General features: G+C 42.4%; 1 protein-coding gene across 2 annotated transcripts in view; it reads left to right on the top strand.

The window, feature by feature from the left end:
* Positions 1–24,606, top strand: part of LOC134577800 (protein-arginine deiminase type-1-like) — a 48,086-nt gene extending 23,480 nt beyond the window's left edge. For both annotated transcript variants that reach the window (XM_063436701.1, XM_063436700.1), the window contains exons 5-16: positions 4,561–4,678; positions 5,418–5,543; positions 5,805–5,968; positions 8,650–8,741; positions 10,242–10,353; positions 10,702–10,809; positions 12,194–12,348; positions 14,246–14,387; positions 17,271–17,364; positions 21,230–21,318; positions 23,439–23,570; positions 23,916–24,606. In XM_063436701.1, the coding sequence (XP_063292771.1) occupies positions 4,561–4,678; positions 5,418–5,543; positions 5,805–5,968; positions 8,650–8,741; positions 10,242–10,353; positions 10,702–10,809; positions 12,194–12,348; positions 14,246–14,387; positions 17,271–17,364; positions 21,230–21,318; positions 23,439–23,570; positions 23,916–24,149 (1,566 nt within the window). In that variant the 3' untranslated portion in view covers positions 24,150–24,606. The remainder of the gene's footprint in view (positions 1–4,560; positions 4,679–5,417; positions 5,544–5,804; positions 5,969–8,649; positions 8,742–10,241; positions 10,354–10,701; positions 10,810–12,193; positions 12,349–14,245; positions 14,388–17,270; positions 17,365–21,229; positions 21,319–23,438; positions 23,571–23,915) is intronic.
* Positions 24,607–26,060: the final 1,454 nt, after the last annotated feature.

The following is a 26,060-nucleotide window of genomic DNA, read 5'->3' as shown; positions in this document are numbered from 1 at the left end:
TGAGTTTACATGTTAGAGGGAGTGGGGTATAGTAACACAGTAACAGATGGATTGAGGGCCCTGCTCAGTGAGTTTACATGTTAGAGGGAGTGGGGTATATTGACACAGTAACAGAGGGATTGAGGGCCCTGCTCAGTGAGTTTACATGTTAGAGGGAGTGGGGTATATTGACACAGTAACAGAGGGATTGAGGGTCCTGCTCAGTGAGTTTACATGTTAGAGGGAGTGGGGTATATTGACACAGTAACAGAGGGATTGAGGGCCCTGCTCAGTGAGTTTCCATGTTAGAGGGAGTGGGGTATAGTGACAGTAACAGAGGGATTGAGGGCCTGCTCAGTGAGTCTACATGTTAGAGGGTGTGGGGTATAGTGACACAGTAACAGAGGGATTGAGGGCCCTGCTCAGTGAGTTTCCATGTTAGAGGGAGTGGGGTATAATGACACAGTAACAGAGGGATTGAGGGCGCTGCTCAGTGAGTTTACATGTTAGAGGGAGTGGGGTATAGTGACACAGTAACAGAGGGATTGATGGCCTGCTCAGTGAGTTTGCATGTTATAGGGAGTGGGTTATAGTGACACAGTAACAGAGGGATTGAGAGCCCTGCTCAGTGAGGTTACATGCTAGAGGGAGTGGGGTATAGTGACACAGTAACAGAGGGATTGAGGGCCCTGCTCAGTGAATTTACATGTTAGAGGGAGTGGGGTATAGTGACACAGTAACAGAGGGATTGAGGGTACTGCTTAGTGAGTTTACATGTTAGAGGGAGTGGGGTATAATGACACAGTAACAGAGGGATTGAGGGCGCTGCTCAGTGAGTTTACATGTTAGAGGGAGTGGGGTATAATGACACAGTAACAGAGGGATTGAAGGCCCTGCTCAGTGAGTTTACATGTTAGAGGGAGTGGGGTATAGTCTCACAAGAACAGAGGGATTGAGGGCCTGCTCAGTGAGTTTACATGTTAGAGGGAGTGGGGTATAGTGACACAGTAACAGAGGGAATGAGGGTACTGCTCAGTGAGTTTACATGTTAGAGGGAGTGGGGTATAGTGACACAGTAACAGAGGGATTGAGGGCCTGCTCAGTGAGCTTACATGTTAGAGGGAGTGGGGTATAGTGACAGTAACAGAGGGATTGAGGGCCTGCTCAGTGAGTCTACATGTTAGAGGGTGTGGGGTTTAGTGACACAGTAACAGAGGGATTGAGGGCCCTGCTCAGTGAGTTTCCATGTTAGAGGGAGTGGGGTATAATGACACAGTAACAGAGGGATTGAGGGCGCTGCTCAGTGAGTTTACATGTTAGAGGGAGTGGGGTATAGTGACACAGTAACAGAGGGATTGATGGCCTGCTCAGTGAGTTTGCATGTTATAGGGAGTGGGTTATAGTGACACAGTAACAGAGGGATTGAGAGCCCTGCTCAGTGAGGTTACATGCTAGAGGGAGTGGGGTATAGTGACACAGTAACAGAGGGATTGAGGGCCCTGCTCAGTGAATTTACATGTTAGAGGGAGTGGGGTATAATGACACAGTAACAGAGGGATTGAGGGCGCTGCTCAGTGAGTTTACATGTTATAGGGAGTGGGTTATAGTGACACAGTAACAGAGGGATTGAGAGCCCTGCTCAGTGAGGTTACATGCTAGAGGGAGTGGGGTATAGTGACACAGTAACAGAGGGATTGAGGGCCCTGCTCAGTGAATTTACATGTTAGAGGGAGTGGGGTATAGTGACACAGTAACAGAGGGATTGAGGGTACTGCTTAGTGAGTTTACATGTTAGAGGGAGTGGGGTATAATGACACAGTAACAGAGGGATTGAGGGCGCTGCTCAGTGAGTTTACATGTTAGAGGGAGTGGGGTATAATGACACAGTAACAGAGGGATTGAAGGCCCTGCTCAGTGAGTTTACATGTTAGAGGGAGTGGGGTATAGTCTCACAAGAACAGAGGGATTGAGGGCCTGCTCAGTGAGTTTACATGTTAGAGGGAGTGGGGTATAGTGACACAGTAACAGAGGGAATGAGGGTACTGCTCAGTGAGTTTACATGTTAGAGGGAGTGGGGTATAGTGACACAGTAACAGAGGGATTGAGGGCCTGCTCAGTGAGCTTACATGTTAGAGGGAGTGGGGTATAGTGACAGTAACAGAGGGATTGAGGGCCTGCTCAGTGAGTCTACATGTTAGAGGGTGTGGGGTTTAGTGACACAGTAACAGAGGGATTGAGGGCCCTGCTCAGTGAGTTTCCATGTTAGAGGGAGTGGGGTATAATGACACAGTAACAGAGGGATTGAGGGCGCTGCTCAGTGAGTTTACATGTTAGAGGGAGTGGGGTATAGTGACACAGTAACAGAGGGATTGATGGCCTGCTCAGTGAGTTTGCATGTTATAGGGAGTGGGTTATAGTGACACAGTAACAGAGGGATTGAGAGCCCTGCTCAGTGAGGTTACATGCTAGAGGGAGTGGGGTATAGTGACACAGTAACAGAGGGATTGAGGGCCCTGCTCAGTGAATTTACATGTTAGAGGGAGTGGGGTATAATGACACAGTAACAGAGGGATTGAGGGCGCTGCTCAGTGAGTTTACATGTTAGAGGGAGTGGGGTATAGTGACACCGTAACAGAGGGATTGAAGGCCCTGCTCAGTGAGTTTACATGTTAGAGGGAGTGGGGTATAGTCTCACAAGAACAGAGGGATTGAGGGCCTGCTCAGTGAGTTTACATGTTAGAGGGAGTGGGGTATAGTGACACAGTAACAGAGGGAATGAGGGTACTGCTCAGTGAGTTTACATGTTAGAGGGAGTGGGGTATAGTGACACAGTAACAGAGGGATTGAGGGCCTGCTCAGTGAGTTTACATGTTAGAGGGAGTGGGGTATAGTGACACAATAACAGAGGGATTGAGGGCCCTGCTCAGTGAGTTTACATGTTAGAGGGAGTGGGGTATAGTTACACAGTAACAGAGGGATTGAGGGCCCTGCTCAGTGAGTTTACATGTTAGAGGGAGTGGGGTATAATGACACAGTAACAGAGGGATTGAGGGCCCTGCTCAGTGAGCTTACTTGTTAGAGGGAGTGGGGTATAGTGACACAGTAACAGAGGGATTGAGGGCCTGCTCAGTGAGTTTACATGTTAGAGGGAGTGGGGTATAGTGACACAGTAACAGAGAGATTGAGGTTACATGTTAGAGGGAGTGGGTTATAGTGACACAGTAACAGAGGGATTGGGGGCCTGCTTAGTGAGGTTACATGTTAGAGGGAGTGGGGTATAGTGACACAGTAACATAGGGATTGAGGGCCTGCTCAGTGAGTTTACATGCTAGAGGTAGTGGGGTATAGTGACACAGTAACAGAGGGATTGAGGGCCTGCTCAGTGACAGTAACAGAGGGATTAAGGGCCCTGCTCAGTGAGTTTACATGTTAGAGGGAGTGGGGTATAGTGACAGTAACAGAGGGATTGAGGGCCTGCTCACTGAGTTTACATGCTAGAGGGAGTGGGGTATAGTGACACAGTAACAGAGGCATTGAGGGCCCTGCTCAGTGAGTTTACATGTTAGAGGGAGTGGGGTATAGTGACACAGTAACAGAGGGATTGAGGACCTGCTCAGTGAGTTTACATGTTAGAGGGAGTGGGGTATAGTGACACAGTAACAGAGGGATTGAGGGCCCTGCTCACTGAGTTTACATGTTAGACGGAGTGGGTTATAGTGACACCGTAACAGAGGGATTGAAGGCCCTGCTCAGTGAGCTTACATGTTAGAGGGAGTGGGGTATAGTGACACAGTAACAGAGGGATTGAGGGCCTGCTCAGTGAGTTTACATGTTAGAGGGAGTGGGGTATAGTCACACAGTAACAGCTATTTGATACACTCATAAATGCTGCACATTACTGTGAGATTTATTGCTGTGGAGCTCTGTGATTCACTCATACACATATTACTGTGAGTTTTCTTGCGCTCAGCTCTGTGATACCCTCATACACACTGTACATTACTGGGATTGTTTGGGGGCTTAGAGCTCTGTGATATATAGTCATACACCCTGCACATTACTGTGAGTTTTATTGCTGTGGAGCTCTGTGGTTCTCACACACTGCACATTACTGTGAGTTTTGTTGCTGTGGAGCTCTGTGATATCCTCATACACACTGCACATTACTGTGAGTTTTATTGCTGTGGAGCTCCGTGATACTCTGATACACACTGCACATTACTGTGAGCTTTATTGCTGTGGAGCTCTGTAATACTCATACACATTGCACATTACTGTGAGTTTTATTGCTGTGGAGCTCCGTGATACTCATACACACTGCACATTACTGTGAGCATTATTGCTGTGGAGCTCTGTGATACTCATACACACTGCACATTACTGTGATCTTTATTGCTGTGGAGCTCTGTGATATTTATACACATTGCACATTACTGTGAGTTTTATTGCTGTGGAGCGCTGGGGATACACTTTACATACTACACACTATGATCGAGTCCAGTTTAAAATGTTTTTTTTTTCTTTACATTCAAAATGCATGTAAGAAATAGCTTTACATTTATTTATATTTCAATGTTTCAGGGATCCTGGTCGTGGGGGCCTGAAGGGAAAGGTGCAATTCTGCTAGTAAATTGTGACCGTGACAAAGATGCCAGTGGTGGCTTGGACTCTCAGGACGACAGCCCCCCAAATTATGCAGGTAATAGAAACCTGTCTTCAAAATGGAATAATATAACAATGAATGTGGTCTGTCTGAATACGTCTTTAATGTGATTCATTATTTGTGTGTGTCTGTTTATCTATTGTGATAATATGAAAGAAAGAAATTATTGCAAAGTCCAAACAAACAGAAAATGACAAATATGTCCACTGTGTGGGTGTACCAACGGGACATTTCAATGCTGACTATAGGGTCCAGTCCTCAGACTTTAGGTTGCAGATTATTTATGTATGTATTTATTTATTTATAAAATATTTTACCAGGAAGGATACATTGAGATTTCTCTTGTTTTCAAGTATGTCCTGGGTCCACAAAACATTGTATTGTTACAATAGGGCACAATATTACAAAAATACAATATACAAACAAAATATATATATTTAATACATAACAGGTAATAAATATATTCAACCATGACGGGTGCATTCTGTGCTGAGGTATATTGCCAAAGATCTCTTAAAAGATTTTAGATTGAATGAAGATCTGACTGTGTCCCTGAGGTTATTCCATAATTGCTGTGCTCCGTAGGAAAAGGAGGATCGGGCCACTTTATTTTTGTATTGCGGTATGCTAAATATCGTGCTAGTACTGGATCGGAGGTTATAGGAGGTGCCGGTGGGAACAGCCGGGGAGAGCATTCTACTCGGGTAGGGTGGGAGCTTATAAGGGGATTGCTCTCCTTAACACGGCAATAAGCATGTGTTGATCTTTTTCCCAGATATTAAAGACATGTCTCCCATGATCTTGACTGCCGAGGCTCCAGAAGAGTTTTTTGATGACCACCAAGTAATTCTCCAAATTGCCTCAAGTGATGCTGACAAATTAAGGGTCTATTGCAAATATAGTAAGTATATTGTGAGGATAATGTCATGTGATAACCTACATTTACACCAATGGCTCTACCTACCTGGGAAAAAGGTAAGTTAATTAAAGGGGTTTTAACCCTTTATTTACTGGAGTGAGGGGTTCCCAAAGGAGGGGGAAAGCAGAAGGAGCTACAGTGTCGGGAATACAGCTTTGTTGGTAGGGGGGCTTCTTGAGCATGCACCCATTATTCCATTATCCACAATAATGATCACATTACTCCTGCTCTTATGTCTTATAGAATCAAAGTACAATCAAGTCTTGGGAGTAAGTAAGCTGCGTTATGAAGTGAAACGATATAGCCGGGACATGATACAATTCTACGTGGAGGGACTGCAGTTCCCAGATGCTGATTTTGATGGGCTTGTTTCTATAAATCTCTCTTTACAGAATAGATCAGATAATGTAAGTGTTGGTTTGTATGTAATATACTACTATAAATATCCTCTGTATATGCAGTAATCAATTAACAAACATAAACACAAGACATTTAAAGGGACACTGGACGCATTGCAACTACTTCATCTCATTTAAGTGCTTATATTGTCTGCAGTCCCATGGCTCCATCCTTCTGCTCACTGATTTTAAAATGTTTTAACGCTAGATGAGAGTCCCCAGCAGATCATGCCCTCTGTGCTGCTTGGGCTAATGAGGATGTTTTAGTTTGAGCCACAATGGGCGTCTGTGATTGGCTGAGTGTATCAGCTGACCTCTTCCAGCCTATCACAGCACCTATTGCTGGTCTGAATTGGTACGGCTACAAGGAAGTGTGAAATCTCTGCCTTAGCCACACCTCCATTGGGGGCTGGGCTGTGGGAAGCCAGGGGCCCTCATTTAGTGCTAAACTGCTTGTAAATGGCTGAACACTGACAGCAACAGGGGATAGTGTGTTATAATGTCCATTTAAGTTATGTCCCCGTGGGCATTTAATTTCAGTTTAAAAGATAATTTTGCTATTCTGAATATATACTTTGTTGTTCTTTACTGTTACAAGAGCAGGGAGCTACACTGCCAGGCTATACACAGGAACACATTCTGGTAAGCCTTCAGGGTATCATTAGCTGTTGAGGACCAACCTGATGTCCATTCCCTCTGTTCAGCCTCTGTTCATGCCGGAAGCTTTGTGGAGGGGCTGGGACATAACGCATGCCTGCTCCCTGACTGACCAGAGTCAGGTCTCTCTATAGCTCTTACGAGGTGTATCAGCAGTGTGTGCTGAGAGGCAGGGAGAGAATGCAATTACATTTTTGCATTCTTTAGAGACACTTAGTTAGCCATCCTACCAGCCTGAGACGCATGGTAGGAGATGCAATATAGAGGTTATGGGCAGGGACACGAAGGGGGTGAGTTAGAAGCAGGGACACGAATGGGGTGAGTTAGAAGCAGGGACACGAATGGGGTGAGTTAGAAGCAGGGACACGAATGGGGTGAGTTAGAAGCAGGGACACGAATGGGGTGAGTTAGAAGCAGGGACACGAAGGGGGGTGAGTTAGAAGCAGGGACACGAATGGGGTGAGTTAGAAGCAGGGACACGAAGGGGGGTGAGTTAGAAGCAGGGACATGAAGGGGGTGAGTTAGAAGCAGGGACACGAAGGGGGGTGAGTTAAGGGCAGTGGCACTAATGGGGGTGAGTAAGGGAGAGGGACACTTACACTGTTTGGACAGGGGCACATTTTCAGTGCTTGCCATAGGAGCTATTTTCAGTAGATAGGTGTCTGTCCCCAGCATTGATGGGTTTTGTACCCTCTTAATAGAGTACAAATTAATTTTTTAACATTGGCAGCTTCAAAGGATTTACAGATATTGGCCCCCTTCTGTAGCTTTTTTTTCTACTATGTTGGTTTGTTTCATAGGTCTCGTAATTGCCCCCAGCAAGGCATTTCTTTGGTCTCCGGTATTGCCCTCAGTAAGGTATTTCCTTGGTCTCTGGTGGTGGTAGGGCTTGGTATTGCCCTCAGTAAGATATTTCCGTGTTCTCTGCTGGTGGTAGGTCTAGGTATTGTCCTCCGTAAGATATTTCCGTGGTCTCTGCTGGTGGTAGGTCTAGGTATTGCTCTCAGTAAGGTATTTCCTTGGTCTCTGCTGGTGGTAGGACTTGGTATTGCTCTCAGTAAGGTATTTCTTTGGTCTCTGGTGGTGGTAGGTGTAACGGCACCCCCAGGCATAAAAGGGTTAAACCGCTGTTTAGTAGATCTTCCCTTCCAGAGACACAGGCACAGCTACTGTAGACACCAATCCACTGAACCGGAGAAGCATTCGAATGCTCTCAAACATACGAATGGAGACCACGAATGCATATTTTGAGAGAAAGTACCGAAAGACCGGTGTTCCTGAATGGTCTGGAAGTCCAGCGGTGTTCGTGCCGCCGAGGAGCCGATTATAGTTCCAGGCACTCAACGACCAAACACCGCTGGGCTAAAAGTGAATCCAAGATGGCCGCCGCGTGGTCGGTATCCGAACGGCAGCCACCCCGCAAATCAATTAACTGGGGAACGATATATTGTTGCAATCTGTTAATTGGAGCCACACGACCTGTGTGTGGTCTCCCATTCGGTACTTTGTTCGTTTCATGAACAGTGTTGCAAGTCACTGTTCGTGAAACTAAAATATGAATGCTAGCGGCTTTCGCGCCACTAGCCTACGAATGCCCTCTATCACCTTTTTAAGCGAACACATAAAACAACAAAGGTAAAACAGCCTTTCTAGGACAACCATTAGATATATAAAGGAATAGTCTGAAGTGGCTAGGTTTTCCACAGTAGGATTCTTTATAAATCATGAGTAAATTTAGTTGGTCTTAGTATGGCTCTAGAATCCGTAGCATCAAGAGTCAGGACTTGCAGGTCACTATTTTTATACCTCTCAGTAGGAATAAGGAAATAAACATCATTTTAATAACACTCTGCACATGGAAATAGTTATATTTGTTGTCTCTTTCATTTACTTGTACAATATGGAGCTTAGTTTATATTCCAGCTGAATATTGTATTTTTATTTTAATAACTAAATTACATTTAACAGGAAAGAATGGCTCCCGATCTTTTAATCCAAACCAGCACTTTTTATCAATTTCTTCCCCCATTTAGACTGAGCTGTATAGAGAGAAAATGGTTTTCAGAATGGCGCCATGGATAATGACTCCCAACACCCTGAAACCCCTGGAGGTTTATGTTTGCAGGTAAGAGTTTTTCTACCTTCTCATAGCTTGTCCAAAATTAGGTATTTGTACTTTTTCCTCTGAATTTATTTCCAAGACACTTGCTTGGATTATTCAGGAATTGAAAGAACACTACATGTATTCCAAATGCTATAGTATTCGCCTACGTATTTAGGTGCCCCTTCCCCCGTGCATATTCTTCCATTTACCTCGCAAGTTTCACCGGGGCCACTCCGCCTCCCAGGCTGCGATCATCGGCACCGCACAATCTGCCAATCCAATGCTCTGTATGAACAGCAATTGCTTGAGAACCAAGTTTGACTCACAGAGAAGCACATCAAGTGTCGGTCAGGAAGACAACTGCTAGATGTGCATTTAACTCTGCAATGGACATCAATGTAGGACATCAATGGACATCAACTGCTAGACATGCGTTTAACTCTGCAATGGACAACAATGTAGGATATCAATGGACATCAACTGCTAGACGTGCGTTTAACTCTGCAATGGACAACAATGTAGGACATCAATGGACATCAACTGCTAGATGTGCGTTTAACTCTGCAATGGACATCAATGTAGGACATCAATGGACATCAACTGCTAGACGTGTGTTTAACTCTGCAATGGACATCAATGTAGGACATCAATGGACATCAACTGCTAGACGTGTGTTTAACTCTGCAATGGACAACAATGTTTTACATTGCAGGCTAAAACTAAAGGGCCATTGCACCCAGAACACTTTATTGAGATGAAATGGCCTGGATGCCTTTAATGGTTCTTTAAAATGTAATTCCTTCTGGAATATTACTAGGAGAGTCTCAGAATGACCTTGTATTTGTAAAAACCAGGGCATTTTCCTCAGATCTTCAAAAGTCTCCCCAAGAGGAATCCACTCTTTTTATAAAGTTACAGTATTACGCTATGTTTGTTCCTGTTATCATTGTATTGTAGATCCATTGTTTTTTCCCCAAGAGGAATGGAATGTTACGTTACATTGTTCATTTTTTTGTCATTCTTTATTTTTCCAGTGAAACAATATAAAGAAAATAACCAAGTATAAACCAAGCGCTAACATGAGGTGCCTCACTAACACCCTATAAACATATAACAGAAAATAATATATATATACCCACAACTAAGTGAAGAAATATATAAAAGGGAGGTAGAGCACTCACAGGTCTCCCCCAAGTCTGGTTCCAATGGTACTTTAGTAGTACGATTTCTACAGCACAGCTTTCAGACAGGGTTACATAACCTGCATCGCCACATTCCACTATGTTGTCTTCACTTTCACAGGTGTATCCATTTCGGTTAAGGCAATCAACGCACCTGACACCATAAAATGAGCTCCATAAAAGTTCCACAAAGGAGAAAATAAACGTGTTTTCTGTGAATGAACTTCCAATTTTTTTGGGGGGGGAACATAATTTATTTTGTCAAATCTGATGTTTCTGAAACAAAATAACAAGTGTGATTGAGTTCACATGTTTCTTACAAAACTTTCTTTGTTGACAGTGTGGCCGGTAACCAAGTGTTCTTGAAACAGATAAAGACATTGGTGAAAAAAGCGAGATGTAATCTGACCATCTGCGACCAGGTGGAGAATCGAGAAGACCGCTGGATTCAGGTGCGAATATCCAAACAATCGTATCCTATTTTATTATTGGACATTTCATTCTCAAACGATTGAACTAGTAGCATTGAATGAAAAATTAGATGGGAGGAGAATCTATCCTAGTTTGATGAACCTCACATGCTATATTGACGAGGTTTCAATTAAATGAACAAGATGCCAAGTTGATAATCACAACTATGATCCTACTATTGAATTCTGTGAATTGGATTTACCAAAATCAGATGGTTTTATATGTTTTGTTGAATGGATTGTGCTATGATTTACTGATACACAATAGACTAGTGACTTGCTGTAATTAGCAGGGTTTCTTTGTGCTGACTTGCTTCCTGTACTCCGTAGGATGAAATGGAGTTTGGATACACAGAAGCTCCGCACAAGCGATTTGCAGTGGTCTTTGACTCACCGCGGAATGGAACCCTCAAGGATTTCCCATTTAAAGAAATTCTGGTATGTATAAAGAAATCACACATCAAAAGTATGTGAAATATTCATTAAAGAGTAACTGTCGCTTTCCAGGATTTTATATATTTTACTCCACATGTTACTTATCTACTTATCTGAATAATTTTTTTTACATCTTTTGTTACAAAGTCTATAAACATTCTTTGGATTCATATTAAATATGGGTGAGAATCTTGGAAGTTAAAAGTTCACAATGTTTTAAAAGCAGAAACCCTGATCTTTAAAAGGAAACTATACTGCCAGGAAAACAAACTCGTATAGCTTCCCCCTCTGGCAAGCCGCCTTCCCCATGTCCCTCGGCGCTGGCTCAGGCCCACCTTCTGTCCTCCCCTGCGACGTCAGCTGGTGAAGGAGACCTAATGCTCATGCGCAGCAATGGCCGCGCTCGCATTTGGATTTCCCCATAGGAAAGCATTATTGAATGCTTTCTGATGGGGTTTTGGGGGATGCTGGACGTCCCCATACATAGCGTTAGGATGTCCAGCGTCAATTAGGAAACCAAAAATCTACTAGGGGACATCTACCAGACAGCCACTAAAGGTGGAGTTAACCCTAGCAGGTAATTATTGCAGTTTCTTAATTACCTGCACAAGGTTAAGGGACCTGGGACACTGCACCCAGACCACTTCAATGAGCTGAAGTTGTCTAGGTGCCTATAGTCTTCCTTTAAGTCCACCCTAGACCTAAATATCCCCTAATTAATAAAACTTAAAGGACCATTAAAGTTACTTAGACCACTTCATCTCAATGATGTATCTCATGGAAGTGGTTTGGGTGCAGTGGTCCTGTCTTTTTAATCCTGCAAACTCTACCTCCTCCACAACTGAGTGGAGTGAAATCAAACGCTGCTCATAGCTGTATTTGTTTGGAGGAGCTCAGAGTTTTGCTATGGATCCGTATCTCCATTAAAATGTTTCTCTATGAGGAGCAATAGATTGGAGGAGATTGTGGAAGACGTTAACAGGCATGTGGCTGCAGCAAAGGAGTCTTAGAGCTGGAAACAAGGTAAGTAATCATCCTTTAACTCAATTTTTAAAATAACAAAAGTGGGTGGACAGAAGAGAACCTATAATCCAGAAAAAAATTTCTTTTCGGAACTATAGGTTCCCTTTAAGTCCCTCTAATGCTACCTCTTCATTAAATCTCCACAAACCCCAAACCTAGATTAGTGTGTTCTTTTTATTGTAAATCTTTGGGCTCCATTTCAATGACGCAGCTTTGTTATTGCACAATGCGGTCTGCCATGGACCTTAACACATTGTTTGGTTTCGGAATTTTGAGGGTAATTACACAGTATATCTAATGGTGGAGGTTGGGAGGTTCCCTGATTCAAATATCTGTTGCTTATCTACTTTTTACACTCTTGCAGGGACCTGATTTTGGCTACGTGACCAAAGAACCAGAGGACCAAAAGGAAATAAACACCCTGGACTCTTTTGGGAATTTGGAAGTAAGTCCACCGGTGATTGTCAAAGGGAAGTCCTATCCTCTGGGAAGGATCCTGATTGGAAGTGACCTGCCAGAGTAAGTCTACAATTTTGCAGAGAAATACATAGTGTTTGGTTTTTGTTTGCTTGCTTTTTTTGTTAAAGTTAAAAAGTGAGGGACAGACGAGATTGAGGATTTAGGTAGAAGGTGAGGTAATAGCAAATAAATGATCAGGATTTAGGCATAAGATTAAGTCAGGGCAGGCAGATGATGTTCAGGATCTTATGCATACAACAGGCTGTAGTGTTTATGGTGCATAGAGTGCCCCGTAAGCTCAGATCTAGTGATATGCCAAAGTCATGGAAGACAAGTGAGGTTTACAATCAAGTTATAAGCCCAGATCTGCAGAAACAGACACGGTTTAGGATCTTGTTATAAGCCCAGATGCGGGAGATGGATTAGTTTAGGATCTAGTTATAAGCCCAGATGTGGGAGATGGATTAGTTTAGGATCTAGTTATAAGCCCAGATGTGGGAGATGGATTAGTTTAGGATCTAGTTATAAGCCCAGATGTAGGAGATGGATTAGTTTAGGATCTAGTTATAAGCCCAGATGTGGGAGATGGATTAGTTTAGAATCTCGTTATTAACCCAGATGTGGGAGATGGATTCGTTTAGGATCTCGTTATTAACCCAGATGTGGGAGATGGATTAGTTTAGGATCTCGTTATAAGCCCAGATGTAGGAGATGGATTAGTTTAGGATCTCGTTATAAACCCAGATGTGGGAGATGGATTAGTTTAGGATCTCGTTATTAACCCAGATGTGGGAGATGGATTAGTTTAGGATCTCGTTATAAGCCCAGATGTGGGAGATGGATTAGTTTAGGATCTAGGTATAAGCCCAGATGTAGGAGATGGATTAGTTTAGGATCTAGTTATAAGCCCAGATGCGGAAGATGGATGAGGTTAAGGATCTAGGTATAAGCCCAGATGTGGGAGATGGATTAGTTTAGGATCTAGTTATAAGCCCAGATGTAGGAGATGGATTAGTTTAGGATCTAGGTATAAGCCCAGATGTGGGAGATGGATTAGTTTAGGATCTAGTTATAAGCCCAGATGTAGGAGATGGATTAGTTTAGGATCTAGTTATAAGCCCAGATGTAGGAGATGGATTAGTTTAGGATCTAGTTATAAGCCCAGATGTAGGAGATGGATTAGTTTAGGATCTAGTTATAAGCCCAGATGTGAGAGATGGATTAGTTTAGGATCTAGTTATAAGCCCAGATGTGAGAGATGGATTAGTTTAGGATCTAGGTATAAGCCCAGATGTGAGAGATGGATTAGTTTAGGATCTCATTATAAGCCCAGATGTGGGAGATGGATTAGTTTAGGATCTAGTTATAAGCCCAGATGTGGGAGATGGATTAGTTTAGGATCTAGGTATAAGCCCAGATGTGAGAGATGGATTAGTTTAGGATCTAGTTATAAGCCCAGATGTGAGAGATGGATTAGTTTAGGATCTAGTTATAAGCCCAGATGTGAGAGATGGATTAGTTTAGGATCTAGTTATAAGCCCAGATGCGGGAGATGGATGAGGTTAAGGATCTAGGTATAAGCCCAGATGTGAGAGATGGATTAGTTTAGGATCTCATTATAAGCCCAGATGTAGGAGATGGATTCTCATTATAAGCCCAGATGTGGGAGATGGATCAGTTTAGGATCTAGGCATAAACCCAGATGTGAGAGATGGATTAGTTTAAGATCTAGTTATAAGCCCAGATGTGGGAGATGGATTAGTTTAGGATCTCGTTATAAGCCCAGATGTGGGAGATGGATGAGGTTTATGATCTAGTTCTAAGCCCAGATGTAGGAGATGGGTAAATTAATTGCATATGGTGCCTAATACAGTGACTGTGATTGCCGTTACCCATGTATTGATTGAAATGCCACTCATCTCAGGTATAATCATCCTCCCACCTTTATTTTTTGCAGCTCAAAGTTGCAAATGAACAAAGTAGTGCGGGATTTCCTGTACGCACAGAAGGTGCAGGCGCCATTGGAGCTGTATTCAGCTTGGCTCTCTGTGGGTCATATTGATGAATTCATGAGCTTCGTACCTGCTCCTGACCGAAAGGTATGTCAAAGCCTTGTAAAATCTGAAATATTGTCCAACCTGACACAGAGGAGGAGTTGATGGGAGGATAATTAAAAGGTAGAATTACTTTAGTAGACACAAATTTGGGGTCAGACCTGAACTCTACAACTGATACTTTTTGTCCCGTTTCGGATTTACCCCCTTTTTTTTTTTTACGAATACCCAGTTTTCTTTGTTTCACTAAAAGTGTCCTTTAACTGGGCTGTATAACACTCTGATTAGTTTTGAGTTGTGCGTGTCTTAGTAATCTAAGGTCCAATAGAGAGTGAAATACCTCTGATAGGGCTGGTGGAGGGAAGGAGTTAGAGATGTGAGAGAGATAATGTAATGTCTTCTAAATTATGGCGCAAACAGAAAAGTACATTTTATTTCTGGGGATTTGAGGGGTCTGGTAATGCTAGGCCTACAGCCATTTAAAATGCAAATCTCACTCTGATAATTACTTATGATAATTCAGCAGTAAAGTTACACCCCCCTGGCTGTCAATTAGACACCCGGTCCTGTTACTTCCTGGTTGGTTAGATCAGTGAAGATAAACTCAAGTGGCAGTAATTGCCCAGAGCACCTGCCTTGCAAAGACTTCTCATTGAGCTGCATTGGGAAATCTGTGATTGGACAGACACAGAAAGTCTGGGCGGGGTTAGAAGGGGAGGGCTTGTAAAGGCTACAGACAAGAGATCTGAAGCTTTTGCAAGCCTTTTTAGATATAAAAAATGTATAATTAACAGATGAATGAGAGCAGAGCAGGAACAACCAACGGGGTAGAATAAATGAGCAGTGATGCTTTTCTGAGGAGTACTGTATGAGATGTACTTTGTGCTTTGTTTCCCGGTGAAGAACCTATTTAAAAATAAATCGGGGCGGGGCCTGACTGCCAAGATGGCCGGACGTGCTCCATGAGGGCTCCCATGCCAACGAGCACAAATCGGGACACCCAGAAAGATCCAACCATGTTAACGGCTCAAAATGCCCAGAACCAGGTGCAGGACCTCACAGGGCACACAGCGACACCTGTCCCACGTCGACAAGCCACGGGAGCACCTTTACCGGCCATGCGGCCTACACTGGAGTGGAGCCTGGGGCGAAGGGGAGGCGGCCGATCCCTCAGCACAGGCCCTGCTCACACGTCCCACTCGGAGGTTGCCCCGCTGCCCCCCCCTCTGGACCGGCGGGGGATATCCCGGTCCTCGCTGGGGACGGCAACCCCCTCAACGCGAATCCACAAAGCGACAAAACTCCCGCAAGCACGGGAACACAGAGGCGCAGACAAGATGGCGGCGAGAAGAAACGCTCTCTCCACACCGCCCAAATGCACCCTAACATTCTTCTACCGACTCCGCAACAACCTTTGGCTCCACACAGTAGGTCGGCACCTTAAACGAGCACTGCAGAGTGTAGCGGCGTGGATCCGCCCGGCTACCCGGCGCCTCCTGAGTAGTGGCCCGTTCAGAGCCCCCAGACAACGCCTTCCCCAGAGCTCCTCACAGCGGGAAAAGCTGACAGGCCTCCCAAGCACCGGCCATCGCCCTCCTGAGCACCAGGATGGGACCAAGCCTGCACACCTAACCTGCCACTCGGCAACGCCGGATTCCTCCGGCCAAAGAGACAAAACCCAGCGCTCAAGTCTTCGAGAGAAAGACAGAGAGGCTTACCAGAAGGCAACACAGCTTCCAACTGGCGACGGACCCGGGCGGGATACCCCTCCAAGCCATGCTGGTGGCGACCTCCTGCTACAGTACCAACTCCGCAAATACCTAAGGCCTACCTGTCAAGCCTCCAGGGTAGGCGTCGGCTGACTGGGATATTAAGCACCAGGAGTGGACTGCACTCTTGAAGGGACAATACGGGGCCCCACAGCACTCCCAGGATCCCTAAGTGTAATGACCTGTTCACACTGATAAACTCACTGACGAACAACCTAGCCAAATTGATTCTGAACTGCACATCTGACTCTCTTTTCTCATTGCTTGGTACTCTTGTAAGCCTGTTTCACGAGATTGTTAAACACGCACGTACTACCATATGTCCAGGCTTTTTAGTGCACTAGGACGGAGGTGAGATTAATACCGCGCGTAGCATGAATACCTACCAGCCGCTTTTAGAACTAGATATTTGCTAATACAAGAAACATGGCACAGGGCTACATAGTTGATTAACTTTTACTGCTTTTAAGGCTCAGCATTTTGATTTAACTTACTCGCTAAACTTACCTTTATACCTATCTTAACTCAGCCTGCGACCCTACGACCTTACGGTCTCCAGCGACAGCTAATACAATGTTCAATGTATGACTTCAATGTTCAAAAGTCCAACTCCCAGTTTTAGCGTTAGCGACCAGCTGAGTCCTCAACTAAGAGGTACACTGAATAACCTGCCTGCTTAATTTAAAATTAGAACACCTCTACAAGTTTCTACCTAGCGCCTGACGCAGCATATTACCCTACTACGTAGAAAACAAAAGCATTGTTTTTTATATGTTATGTTTTTCAAACTCTCTAAGCGATGTACATCATTATTGTTCATGTTTTTACTTCAAAATTGTGTGCAAGATCTCATGTTTAACCCTATGTTCAAACTATGTCTAACGTGCTCGAGGACTGCCTTTGGGGTACCTCCTAAGCAACTGTTATTACTATGCGCACTTCAAAAATAAAGAATTAAAAAAAAAAAAAAAAAAAAAAAAAAAAAAAATGTATAATTAAATGCACATTTCATTAGAGGTATAGCTACTAAATAGCGGCTTTCTTTTGTAATAGGGGTATAGAAAGTCATTTTCAAAGCAAATCATTCAACTCTTTGAGAAGAAATCTTTATCTTGAAATTAATTCTTCTGACACGGCCTATTTACCTTTTGGTTTTTAGGGATTCCGGTTGCTGTTGGCCAGTCCCCGAGTGTGTGTGCAGCTCTTTAAGGAGAAACAGAAGCAAGGCTATGGAGACGCCGTCATGTTTGAAGGTAGGTGCAGATCAATATATAAAATCATTCAACTAATAATTTAGCCCTCCATTCCCTTTCTTTTAGTTCAATGCAGTAGGATCTGGCGTTGTTATTGTTAGCTCGCAGGCCATGGTAACAATAAATATTTCATTCCAAATATGTAAATCAGCCACCCAGGAAAGTGAACGGCATGTGCCTTAAAACAGATCAGCACTTGTTGTAAATGTCGTGGAAATAAAAAAAATAGATGTGTTTCTCCTATTCGCCCCTTTGTGGTATTTATTAATTTCTTTCACTCCCCATTGTTCTCACGTATAAAACCTTTCTACATAGTGTATGGGGGGGAGGTAAAACCATCTGGAAATAGATCAGACCTGGATATAGACACTGAACCATTATTTAAATATGGACCATACCTTCTCTACCCTTCAGGTCTTCTCCCCAGGCTACTGAACAGGAAGCAGCTGCGCTTATCGTCTCCACTTGTCCGCTTGATCCTGTCCCGTCTCACCTTATCAAACCTCTCTCCCCTTGCCTTGTGCTATCCTTAACGCACAGCTTCAACTGCTCTTTCTTCGGCCGTTCCCATCCTTAAAAAGGCCATCTCTTGACTTGTCTTTCTTCCTCCACTCTACTGAGAGTGCTGTGACTAAAGTTAAAAATGACCTAATCAGAGCCAAATCCCAAGTCCATTAATCCATACTAATTCTTCTTGACCTATCTGCTGCCTTTGACCCTATTGATCATGTTCTCCTTCTTCAATTCCTCAGTCTGTGTGACACTGTTCTTTCATAGTTCTCTTCATATCTCCAAACATTAATTACCAGATTTTTACTAATTACATGACGTAAAGTCATGATTTTTATAAAGGACACGGAGGCGAGTATTAGGCTTTATCTCTTTCTTTATTCCTCAGCAGCAAAGAAAGGATATTGATATTTTTAATATAGCAATAACAAAAAACAAATACCCTACCATACAACATTCTAGATATATTAACCAATGGGATCAGTCCTTGTACTATGTTCCCTCATGTGACCTAAGCCACTCCCTCTTTCTGGCTGACGCCGAAGCTGAACACATCAACGGGAAATTTCATGAACTTGGATAGTCTCCGGTAGAAGGTTCCGGTGATTCTTCTGGTATAATTAGGGGTTAGAGGATGATACCGGTCAGTCTATCACAGGGTTAAGCTGTAGGAGACAGAGAGATATATGGTAAAATATATTCAAATATCGTTTTCATGCATATAAGCCAGTTTTCCAAAACGTTCATATATGAAACCTTTTCTTTAAGTCCAAGAAATTCTGATTCAAAGTTAACATTAGTAGTGTATCAGAAAAAACAGAAGTGGCGTATACCGCGCCTAGTGATTTATATATATGCAGAAAAATACATACATGTATCCTTGAATATTCTGATAAATCATAACCTCGGAAAAGAATTAAGATAAAAAATAATAGTGCAATACAGTACATATTATCTTAAAGACAGGTAGTTATATGGCTTTGTACAGTCCACTCACATTTAAATGAGCTATGACAGAGCTCTGCTGTGAAGCGCTTGGACGGTACAATCCCCGTCTTTGGATTTGTAGTGGTTGTCACAGATGCTTTCAAAGTGCAATGTGCTTGGTAGATATAAAGAAGAAAGATAGCAGCTATATGGTGAAGTAAGTACTAATATTATATTAAATAGTGAATAGTATTGTACTTACACTTTCTAGAGCAAATGACCTGCTCTAGTATAAACAGCTTAGGTGGTATAATCCCCACCAAGGATATACAGGATCCAGGAAACGCAAAAAAATTTTTTTGAATCTATAAAAAGTAACTTTAAAAAGTATACCTTAATATAACAAACAAAATAGTAAAGGATAAAATATAGAATATATTCTATATTTTATCCTTTACTATTTTGTTTGTTATATTAAAGTATACTTTTTTAAGTTACTTTTTATAGATTCAAAAAAATTTTTTGGGTTTCCTGGATCCTGTATATCCTTGGTGGGGATTATACCACCTAAGCTGTTTATACTAGAGCAGGTCATTTGCTCTAGAAAGTGTAAGTACAATACTATTCACTATTTAATATAATATTAGTACTTACTTCACCATATTGCTGCTCTTTCTTTTTTATATCTACCAAGCACATTGCACTTTGAAAGCATCTGTGACAACCACTACAAATACAAAGATGGGGATTGTACCGTCCAAGCGCTTCACAGCAGAGCTCTGTCATAGCTCATTTAAATGTGAGTGGACTGTACAAAGCCATATAACTACCTGTCTTTAAGATAATATGTACTGTATTGCACTATGATTTTTTATCTTAATTCTTTTCCGAGGTTATGATTTATCAGAATATTCAAGGATACATGTATGTATTTTTCTGCATATATATAAATCACTAGGCGCGGTATACGCCACTTCTGTTTTTTCTATTACTTATTCACAAGGTTGGGGAATCCTTGTTTTGTATACTGCTGCCCGACCACTATAGTGAGCGCCTATTTTTTTTTTCTTTTCTTGATCATTAGTAGTGTATCACATTGCACCTGAACATCTAAATCACTCCTACCTGTTTATAGGCAATTGGGTGGGAAGATACATGTATGGCTTACCTGTCATCGGGTGGGCTAATACTCGCCTCCGTGCCCTTCTTAAAATCATGACTTTACGTCATGTAATTAGTAAAATCTGGTAATTTTATTAAAGGACACGGAGGCTATATTAGGCTAGTTTAAAGCTGTGAGATACCATAGATGATATATGTTCTGTTGGCCGAAAGTAGTACTCTTTAAATGTCGATTCTCGGGACCAATCAGCTGTGCGGAGAAGGTCCTCCAGTTTACAACCCACTGAGAATGCTTTAGAGGCCATAGCGCCTCTTGTAGAATGTGCTCTGTAAACTGATGTGTCGATGCCGGAAGCCGACAATATCCATTTCACCCAGCGTGCTAGCGTTACCGTGAATACCGGGTGATGAGGTCTCCTCACCGCCAAGAACAGGTCGTGTGTTGTAGGGTTCCGAACTGACTGGGTCCTTTTTTCGTATTCTTGAAGGCATGCCACTGGGCAGAGGTTAGCGTTGTGAGGAAATGATGGGTAGAAGACTGACGTGATTTTTGTCTTCGTACGTCTGGTGATATTAAACAGGACACCCTGTGGGGTGAAGGATCGCGCATCGATATCCAGGGCTCGAACGTCTGACACCCTTTTGCAGGAGATTAAGCACAGCAGCATAGCCAATTTTGCGGACACTTGTTTGAGTGTGAGATCCGAGTTTGGAGGCATTCGTCCAGTAAAAGTAGGACCTTATTAACGTCCCATAAGGTCGTATATCAGGGTTGTGGTGGTCGTGCAAATGTTATGCCTCGTAGGAGGCGACAAACCAATAGATGCTTTCCAGCTGGGAAACCTTCCCATCCACTGTGGCCGGCTGAGATCGCCGATCTATACACATTTATGGTGCGGTAGGCCAAACCTTGGTTATACAGGGTAGTAAGGAAAACCAGGACGTGATTTACAGGAGCACGTAGGGGATCCACGTGTTGTTCCACGCACCAACTACACCATGTGTTCCAGGCATGAGAATAAGCTCGTCTTGTTCCTGGGGCCCAAGCTCCTGCCAGTCCAAAGTTGTTCGTGGAACGTTCGGCAGGGCCCAGGTTCCCCAGAGAGGAGCCACGCTAGAGGCCTGAGGTGGCCTTGTATCAGAAGCTATAACTAAAAACAAACTAAAAACTACTTCCAAAAATATTCAGCTTTGATATTAATGAGTTTTTTGGGTTCATTGAGAACAATGTTGTTGTTCAATAATAAAATGAATCCTCAAAAATACAACTTGCCTAATAATTCTGCACTCCCTGTATTGCTTCCAGGGCTAGAAGCTTCTGTGAAGATTGAACGACTCACCATAAACCAAATCCTGTGTGATGAAACATTGAATGAGGGCTTTAACGCGGCTCAGGTGAGTAAGCTCCTGTATTTCACATAATAGTGCTTAACCGGAATTTTAAAACTTAATATATATTTTATATGGATAAATGAACTGCAGTTCATGAATCATGCCCATTATTTTACGTTTTTCATTTTTATAAAAAAAAAAAAAAAAAACACTGTGACAAAACCAATAAATCTGGACTTTATTTCCCATGTATAATTTACTGCTCACGTAATACGGTCAGCAGCTCGATGACAAGTACTACTTATCTCACCACGGAGAATGTACGTACAAGACACACTTACCTCGGCTGTACTGACACACTTACCTCGGCTGTACTGACACACTTACCTCGGCTGTACTGACACACTTACCTCGGCTGTACTATCTCCCAATGCATTCAGGAGATGTGAGCAGGGAATGACACACTTACCTCGGCTGTATCATATCTGTGATTACATCCATTCAGGAGGTGTGAGTATTGGCCATTTTAAAACCTTCAAATGTAATTGGATGAACTTAGTCTCTCATTTGAATATAGTGAAACCCCAAATGCATCGAGCAGACCGAAAGAACTCGAAGTAAATAAACCTTCTCAGATATACAGACTAATCTAATAAGACTCAGAAATACACAGTACATAAAAAACACAGTATATATGGGAAACACTACCCAAATAAATAATGAACAATCAAACACAGATAAAAAGACCTTTAAATGCAAAAGTATATAAAATTGATATCTAAAAATAAATAAATAAAAAAGATTTTTTAGATATCAATTTTTTTTTTTGGTCTTGTAGTTGCAAATGGGGTTTTGCTATATTCAAATGAGAGACTTTAAGTTCATCCAATTAAATTTGAAGGGATGGACTTGGTCTTGCCCTTAAATAATGCCCAATGGACAAATGGCTGATACTCAGCTGACGAAGTCGGAAGGCGAAATGCTTAGACACACTGTCACGCTGTGGGCGGAGCTTGAATCCCGCGACCTATTTGATATTGCATTAACGAACCATGCCGATTGATGACCAAGCAGCAGAGAGGTCAATAAGGATCCCCTGGACACAAATACAGATAAAGGAGCACAGTATATATGGGAAACACTACCCAAATAAATAATGAACAATCAAACACAGATAAAAAGACCTTTAAATGCAAAAGTATATAAAATTGATATCTAAAAATAAATAAATAAAAAAGATTTTTTAGATATCAATTTTTTTTTTTGGTCTTGTAGTTGCAAATGGGGTTTTGCTATATTCAAATGAGAGACTTTAAGTTCATCCAATTAAATTTGAAGGGATGGACTTGGTCTTGCCCTTAAATAATGCCCAATGGACAAATGGCTGATACTCAGCTGACGAAGTCGGAAGGCGAAATGCTTAGACACACTGTCACGCTGTGGGCGGAGCTTGAATCCCGCGACCTATTTGATATTGCATTAACGAACCATGCCGATTGATGACCAAGCAGCAGAGAGGTCAATAAGGATCCCCTGGACACAAATACAGATAAAGGAGCTGTCGGTTTCCAACAGCTACTGGGGTATAAGGATCTTTTGGGTCTCAGCACCTCCAGTGGACATCCTGCTCTACTTGGTTCTAACCAAACCGGCTTTTGTGAGTAGCGGTGTCTTTAACCCCTTAAGGACCAAACTTCTGGAATAAAAGGGAGTCATGACGTGTCACACATGGCATGTGTCCTTAAGGGGTTAAACCACACATGCTCACTTACTTTTATTCTGTAAGCGGCTGCACAATATTCATTATTACTTTTTTGCATTAATAAATAGCTATAATACATTTTAAAATGTTCTAGATATAAATGTAATCCAGACCTTACACAGAATTCTACCTGAGCAATTTTAAGTATTTGCATTTATATGTTTTTTTTTTTTGCACAATGGGTCTGTAATTTTGCGCTCCACTTCTATTTATATTGTGCAAACTGTGAAAAGGGGCACTGGATTGTTTGCAGTACAGCAAATCAGACGATGGGACATTAGTCACTAGTTGAAGCGGTGCCTAGCGTCCTTGCTGTATTCACACAGATTGTCTACCCATTACTAGATTGGAATCTTTTTATAATTATCAGATTCAATAAATTCTCTTTAACCTTTCCTTGTCGTCTTTGTTCCTGCCTTAGAAAGCCATTGATCGAAACAGAAAGATTATGAAGGAGCAGCTTGGCTTGTCAGAGGAAGATATTATCGATCTCCCGATTCTCTATTACAAAGAGGGAAAGGGAAGCACATTCGGTGCATATTTCCCCAACATGGTGAGCATTTAGCGAAGTTATGGCAGACTGCTGGAACCGACCTTCATTTTAATCAGAGGAAAGTGGTTTTACTTTTCACATCACAGGGCTATCTATGCACTAAAGTGTGAATTGGGAATATAAAGCGAATTTCAAAAATAGATTAACTGAAAACATCCAATTCAGTTATTCTGGCTTTAAATGTGAATGCAACAGAATATAGACTTCTAATGTAACCACTTTGTGCAGGCCAATCGCTTATCTGTAAATATGTTTGTCAATGGTCGCTTTAGAGAATAATCCTTATAGATGGCATAGGTTGAAGAAGGCAGGACCTCACTAATGCCATTTTCTTTATTTCCCAAGGTAAACATGCTGGTTCTGGGGAGTTATCTGGGAATCCCTAAACCGTTTGGGCCACTAATTGATGGCAAATGTTGCTTGGAGGAAAAGGCAATTAGTCTTCTGGAACCACTTGGTCTAAACTGCACGTTTATCGATGACTTTGAATCCTATCACCTGCTTTTGGGAGAGGTTCACTGTGGAACAAACACCGTGAGAAAGCCATTCTCTACGAAGTGGTGGGAATGCGACCTCTAACGTGAAAGAATCCACCTGTTACCAAAAACATTCCTTGGGAGCCTCCAATGCTACACGTTATCAGAATCCCCAACTAAATGTCCTAGCGGACCAAACAAACTCTGATTTGCAGAGAGCTTTTCAATCCTCAGCCAGCTTAAAGATATTTTACACATATCTATTTTTACCTGTGAAACTTAATGTAAGTGCCTTAAAAGAGACTCGTGTTTTAGGGAACAACAGTCCCCACTGATCAGTCTGACTGCAAACTCCTGCTTGCCCACGGTGTATGGAGGAGCTGTGTCGGTCTGTAAAGCGTGTGTATAATATTACAGACCAGCTCTGTGTGGGTGTAACGATCCTTGAACATGAGAACCTGTGAATACATGAACACCGTTTTCCTTAATTTAATAATTGGAAATGCTGTTTGTAGTTCTATAAAATGTTACATTAAATACCTGTAATAGGAAAGCCCTGTGTTTGTCATCTGGGAGTTTGCTTTAAAGGGAGACTCCAGGCACCATAACTGCTTCATCTCATTGAGTCCCTTGGTGCTGCCCTTCTATTCAGCATTAAACGATTATTTTTGGCATTTACATAGCACTAACTTATTCTGCAGCAGCTTACAATATTATATAAAGGGGGGAATTTAACAAATAAGAATTACAAAATGTTACAGGAATAGGTTGATGAAGAAGACCCTGGTGAAACGAGTTTACAGTCTACAGCTATAGCACCCATTGCTGGTATGAATTGGTATGGCTAGAAGTAAGAGTAATCTGTGCCTTAGCCACACCGCCTCTATGGGAAGCCAGGGAGCCTTAGTGTTAAAGTGTTAAACTGCTCCAAAACTACCTATCACTGACTGGAGGGACAGCGCCGGGGGAACTCCAAGCACTATAACCACTTCAAATAAATGATATAGTTATAGTGCGTACAATGCAGGCACAAAGCACCCAACTCACAGCCATAATACAGCTACCCCCGCTCACTGTGCAATCTGCACAATTGTATATAATAATAATTAATTGCACATTTTAAACCATAAATACAACACATTTAGGGAAAATAAATCTCTCGGTCGGCTATTGCAGCATGTTCAGTATAGAACTTATGCTGCATTGACCGATACAGACACAGAGTTACAATGGGGAGGGCAATGCTTTGTAAACCAGTCATTAACTCCTTCAGGACAAGAAGCCAAGTAAATATAACATGATAAAAGCTAGGCAAAGTAAATGACATCATGAAAGGCCTAATTAATAAGGAATGAGAGACAGCCACATAAGAGATTATGGCACACTATAATCAGCTATAAATGGTCAACGCATCATTTATACTGCTACCAGGTAGCATTAAACAAATTAATGGGTGTATGTACACTGCTCAAAAAAATAAAGGGAACACAAAAATAACATCCTAGATCTGAATGAATTAAATATTCTTCTGAAATACTTTGTTCTTTACATAGTTGAATGTGCAGACAACAAAATCACACAAATATTAAAAAATGGAAATCAAATTTTTCAATCCATGGAGGTCTGGATTTGGAGTCACACTCAAAATTAAAGTGGAAAAACACACTACGAGCTGATCCAAATTTGATGTAATGTCCTTAAAACAAGTCAAAATGAGGCTCAGTAGTATGTGTGGCCTCCACGTGCCTGTATGACCTTCCTACAACGCCTGTGCATTCTGCTGATGAGGTGGCGGATGGATCTCCTCCCAGACCTGGACTAAAGCATCTGCCAATTCCTCGACAGTCTGTGGTGCAATGGAGCGAGACATGATGTCCCAGGTGTGCTCAATTGGATTCAGGTCTGGGGACCGGGCTGGCCAGTCCATAGCATCAATGCCTTCGTCTTGCAGGAACTGCTGACACACTCCAGCCACATGAGGTCTAGCATTGTCTTGCATTAGGAGGAACCCAGG

Source organism: Pelobates fuscus, chromosome 11, assembly GCF_036172605.1.
Source record: "Pelobates fuscus isolate aPelFus1 chromosome 11, aPelFus1.pri, whole genome shotgun sequence".
NCBI lineage: Eukaryota > Metazoa > Chordata > Amphibia > Anura > Pelobatidae > Pelobates > Pelobates fuscus.
The sequence above is the reverse complement of the archived record's forward strand: the minus strand, read 5'-3'. Positions and strand labels throughout refer to the sequence as shown.